The 5,626-nt window shown below is 42.9% G+C and overlaps 1 protein-coding gene across 1 annotated transcript; it reads right to left on the bottom strand.

Moving 5' to 3' along the window:
* Positions 1-1,700: 1,700 nt before the first annotated feature.
* On the bottom strand, positions 1,701-5,191 carry LOC121400958 (interleukin-17 receptor A-like). Its single transcript, XM_041585309.1, has 5 exons — positions 4,931-5,191; positions 4,632-4,710; positions 4,222-4,320; positions 3,824-3,841; positions 1,701-3,548 (listed from the first exon to the last, which is right to left on the bottom strand). Exons 1-5 carry the CDS (start codon positions 5,123-5,125, stop codon positions 2,311-2,313), a joined length of 1,629 nt encoding a protein of 542 aa, XP_041441243.1. The 5' UTR covers positions 5,126-5,191; the 3' UTR covers positions 1,701-2,310.
* Between the last annotated feature and the right edge of the window lie 435 nt (positions 5,192-5,626).

Here is a 5,626-nt window from a genome sequence, read left to right as displayed (position 1 = left end):
TGGACTGGTGTCACCTGCACACTGTTTACCCGGGGGGGTTATCACCATAAAATCTACAAGCTGATGTCCCATAAAGTCACCAAAGCTACGGATCTTCTACTGCACCAGGACAAAGCCTCTCCCCATCCCTTTGAGATGGTCATGGGAACAGTACTACAGTCTACCTCGTCCCCTCAAGCATGGTTCAAGCGCTATCTCACTGGCTCCTGCTTGCCCAATGGACTTTATGGACTGGTTCCTTGTCTGTGGGTGCTTCATACAATCCTCCATTACTCTTCTGTACAAGGGCTGTCCCTTCTGGACCTTTCCCAGTCCCAATATCCACAATCTTGCCAAGTTATAAACCAGGTAAAGCCACCCAAGGGCTGCCCTTCAGGTTTCCTGATTGCATTTGTTACCATACATCAGGGAGATATGATAACCTACCTACCTACAGCGACGTCCTACTGTAGATAACCTGCATCTGGTTAAAGGGATACTGTCATGGGGAAAAAATTTTTTCTCAAAAATGAATCAGTTAATAGTGCTGCTCCAGCATAATTTCTGCACTGAATCCATTTCTCAAAAGAGCAAACAGATTTTTTTTTTATATTCAATTTTGAAATCTGACATGGGGCTAGACATTTTGTCAATTTCCCAGCTGCCCCTGGTCATGTGACTTGTGCCTGCACTTTAGGAGAGAAATGCTTTCTGGCAGGCTGCTGTTTTTCCTTCTCAATGTAACTGAATGTGTCTCAGTGGGACATGGGTTTTTACTATTGAGTGTTGTTCTTAGATCTACCAGGCAGCTGTTATCTTGTGTTAGGGAGCTGTTATCTGGTTATCTTCCCATTGTTCTTTTGTTTGGCTGCTGGGGGGGGGGAAGGGAGGGGGGTGATATCACTCAAACTTGCAGTATAGCAGTAAAGAGTGACTGAAGTTTATCAGAGCACAAGTCACATGACTTGGGGCAGCTGGGAAATTTGACAATATGTCTAGCCCCATGTCAGATTTTAAAATTGAATATAAAAAAATCTGTTTGCTCTTTTGAGATATGGATTTCATTGCAGAATTATGCTGGAGCAGCACTATTAACTGATTAATTTTGGGAAAAAATTTTTTTCCCATGACAGTATCCCTTTAAACAAACCCTGTATAGTGCATGTATGTTAATGTCATGTGACATGTAATACAGAAAAGGTAATTGTGTGCCAAGCATGTGGTTCTTAGCACTGGCTGTTTCTTACTAAACAGAGTGGCCTTCTGCTTATAGGGTATGCTGGGACCTATAGTTCAAGAGCTGCAGGTTACCCATGCCTTCCTGTGTGCATAAAGCAATTCTTATTTTTATACTAAATAAATATACTATAAAACTGAGGGTAGCAACAACATGCTTCTGCAGTGAATTTGCTACAACCTGTTACCCTATAGGTGCTAGTTAAAAGCAAAACTGCCAGATTAAGACACTGCTTAATAAATACAGGGCTGCCTGTTCGCGCAGGAGGCAAAAAGATTGTCAACCCCTTTTACTGTTAAAGGGGGAGAAAAACTATTTATTCTGGGCTTTAAACAACCTCTGCTGGGCCAAACTTCTAACCGCAGCTATGAAACAACTTTGCGGGGTAAGTTATGGGCTCCCGCAGTTTTGTCGGCAGCTCTAAATGTGACGTAAAGATATTCGTTTCTAGTGATAAATGAGAAAGGAAATTCATATTCCTGTGTATCTGCGAGATTTGAAGTTTATTTTAAGGATGAGCAGTTTGGAGCGGGTGGCAGAAAGTATTTTTATTTACACTGTACAGCTCTGAAGTCGCTAAGAAAATGTATTTACAGTTATCATATATATATATTTACCTCCTATTAAGTGATTGTAATCTATTGTCATTGATTAAAGTGGCGTTAAATTTTGGAACAGGACTCGTGTGTTTCTCATGGAAGCCCTACAGCCGCTTTGAGGAGAGGCTCGGCTGGTTTGAGGACAAATTACCTAGGGCATAATAAAGGGAGTGGAAGGGGAAGCAAGCTGAGGATATCCATGATTTATGTAACAGGGGTGGACAAGGTTGGAAAGATTTAATTGAGCAATATCGTTTTAAGGATACAACCGTATTCTTAAAAAGCGGTTGTATTCTTAAAAGCATTTTTGGGATATGTGGTCTAGCAACAGTTGTTTAAAGTGTGGCAAATCTCTTTTACCAATCCCGTCCCTGCTGCATCTGGAAGGCCACTTTCATCATACGTTTACGCTTAATAAAATGTTAGGAGTATATAATATACACACATACAAGTGCACATGTAATCACAAACAGTGCGTGGCCTCACTTGACTGCATCATTCCAAGACTCCACTCTGCTGCAGCAGTTTAACTTGGGCTGCCATCAAAGATTCCCTGTCCAGACTACTCATTGAGTCCCAGGTGATGTATCCCTGGTCTGGCTGCTCAGAATGCTTCACTTGCTCCAGCCTCAAGTAGTCTTCCTCCTCTGGAATCTCTAGGAGGTCACTCTGGGGCAGCTGCATTAAAAGTTTCATATGCTCCTCTCTCAGCAGATCCAATGAGAGGTAACCCTGGTCTGAGAGCGGAGAAGAGTAATGTTCTCCAACAGATACGCTGTCATCTTGCGGAGGGTTCAAGTGGAGATCCTGTCTACAGATTTGTCCATCCATTAGGATAGGCTGCCATGTTTGCACACTTGAGCCCCCTTCATGCACGTGAGGCTGAACCAGGAGGCTTGAAAGCCCTTCTGCAATAATAGGGTCGGTTACCATGGTAGAGAGTGGCTTAGCAATGACAGGGTTCATCATAGAGATTGAACAATTGGGAATGTGCACAAGTGGTTTAAGCTGCTGCGTAAGACCTTCGCTAATATCTTCATCTTCGGGGTCAGATTCCACTCCATCATTGGGCAAACACTGTTTCTGGAACCAATCGGGATGCTCGTCCTGCCAAACCTTGCACTTGTTCAAGGCTTGCATCAAGAAGCCATAACTTTTGGTTTGCTGCTGTGGAGCGGTGACCTTAACTCCAGGACGGCACTGTTCTATCCTATGAATCCTAAAGAACACATCTTGTAGGTCTTGCGGGATGCAGTACTGGGGGCACATTTTAAATAGAGAGGGGATGTTGTCAATGCTGCTCAAATCACCGAAATAAGCCACCACATAACGCTCTTGTATATTCATTTCAAAGTCCGGGATGATAAAGTTGAGGGTGCAGGAGAAGAGGTCACCCTGGTCAAGGGAAAATAAATGCCTGTTTTCTCTGAGCACCACTTTGTTCCCTTCATAATTTTGCCTGGCTAGCCATTTCTCTTGTGTCCCCCGAGAACACAGAAGCAAAATAGTCCCGTTCACTTTCTCGATCTCAGCCTTCTGATGGTTCAGCCATGTTGCGGCACCGGCCAGTCCGATGTTATTAACTTGACAACGGTCCAGCACGACCTCCATTCCCCAAGCGTCCCGCAGGAAATCTGCAAACTTGATTACCACGTCCAAGTACCGGCGACTGTCTGCAGAATACACCAGCCAAACCTTCTTTACTCTGACATCCGGATGTGTTAGGTCCAGAGCTGGAAGAGCAGAGAGATAATAAATCAAAAGGGATTGTTCATAGCAATAAAAATGCATAAAACGGAGACTATAGAATATTATCTTATGACGTTATCATGTTATACAACACTGCTGCTCCATCAGAGTTTGTTCTTGTTACAACCAGGTGATTCATGCTGCTGTACTGTGACAGCTCAACTCCTTTGCTTTCAGCAGGTAATTAAATATTGTTAGGTTAGGTAGCATAGTAATTAACCATAAACCATCAACACAGCAAAAAATGCCCTGGACTTACCTGGCTTAGAATCTTCTGCTGTAAAAAGAAAAAGAATACAGTATTTAGTAAATATTTAATTTCCCTGTCTTGGTAGGCAAATACTACATGCCCGCTAACCGCTGCCTTAGGCTGTATTTAAAGGAGAACTAAAGATCCTTGGTTCAGATATGTCACACCCTAGGGTCATTCACGTCTGCAAGTGCAGTGACTATAACTATTGTTTTTTTCCCCCTAAGAAAGACCTAAGAAAGACCCAATTTAAACTCAGTTCAAATATTTCTCATTAAAAATTAGATTTATAAAGAGAGAATTAGTGCAAAGAATCACAAGCTCTCTAAAGAATCATTTGCTCTCCCTAGCTGCCCCCCATAGCGATATCAGAGAGTGAAAGAGAGAGAACAACCCATGGAACTTACTCTTTGAATCATCTAGGCAAATGATTAAGATGGGCGCAAGGAGGATGATAAAAGCTGCCGGTATGAAGAACAAGCGCAACCGCTTGTTGGACACCGGGGCTGTTGAGACACATTAATAAACAAGATTAGTCTAACCCCAAAATGGCTGTAACAACATCTCCAATTCACTGTTAAGTATTAGTAACCTTGATATGAAAGAGAAAAGGTCCTGTGGCAGGTTTTACATATAGGGGACATAAATCCTCCACTTATATCTGCCATTCTTGTGACCATATTTGTTACTGTGACTGTCTCCGGAGATTGCAAACAGCTCTCTAGTCTTGCTTTATGGCACAGAATTCCACGCCGTTTAACAGAGCATGGCTGCAGGTAAAAAGTCTATATGCAGATAACTGGGGTTTCTCACTTACGGGGTGAGGTTGTGCTACACTGCGGCATGTGATTATAACGGATACAGTCAGTCTTACAGGTTGGCAGAACAGCCCATACCTAAAACGAGAACAAGTCCCTGTTAGAAAGCATGAAATCCATGGTAGATGCAATGTGAGCCCACACATTTAGTGCAAATAGTGCCTACTAAACACCTCTATTAATGGCTTGTGGGCTGAGCCCTGCCCCCTGGCCATACCAAAGAGTAGGGCATATCAAACCACTAGGAACCGTTATGAAACTTGCATTATACACACTTCCAGACAACTGGATACTTCACCTGGATAAAATACCAGCAGAGGGGGTCAGCTGCCAGGCCCGTGAAGGTATGATTCATACGCTCGGAGCAATTATCCTGTAAAAACAAACCAGAATCAGAACTGTTAACCACGGCATTTACAATGTGGAGTGCAGGGTGCCTTCCATTTTGGAGCACAAGAGACCTGTAGCCGCCCCCATGAATAAAGCACTGCATGCGTTCAGGGTGCTTGACCGATTTTCTATTTTCCCAGCAAGACCCCAGACACACATGCTCTTTTCTTGAGCACTGAGGAGCGCGATCTTGAAAGAGTACTTCTTTTGGGGGTCTTCCTAAATGACTCCTAATGAAAAAGACTACGCAATAAAGAAATACAAGTGGACACAAAACTTCTATAAAACCCTCCCACTGCATTAAGTAAGCAGCTCAATGCAAAAGGATGCTCCAATGAGAAGCCTGCCTACCAACACTAAGAGGCACATTTATCAAGGGTCGAATTTCGAATTCATGTGAGTTTTTTAAAACACCCGTAAACTGCCATGAACTCGACCAAACTAAATTTATTAATAAAATCAAATTTTTAAAACTCGGGTGAATAGAATCGACCCGAAAACTCAAATCGAATTTGAATGGAATTGAAAAAACTCGAATGTCAGGAAGGCTGCAAACAACTGCAGAATTGATCCCTCCCATTGACTTAAACAGCAATTCGGTAGG

This window comes from Xenopus laevis, chromosome 3L (genome assembly GCF_017654675.1).
Source record: "Xenopus laevis strain J_2021 chromosome 3L, Xenopus_laevis_v10.1, whole genome shotgun sequence".
NCBI lineage: Eukaryota > Metazoa > Chordata > Amphibia > Anura > Pipidae > Xenopus > Xenopus laevis.
The sequence above is the reverse complement of the archived record's forward strand: the minus strand, read 5'-3'. Positions and strand labels throughout refer to the sequence as shown.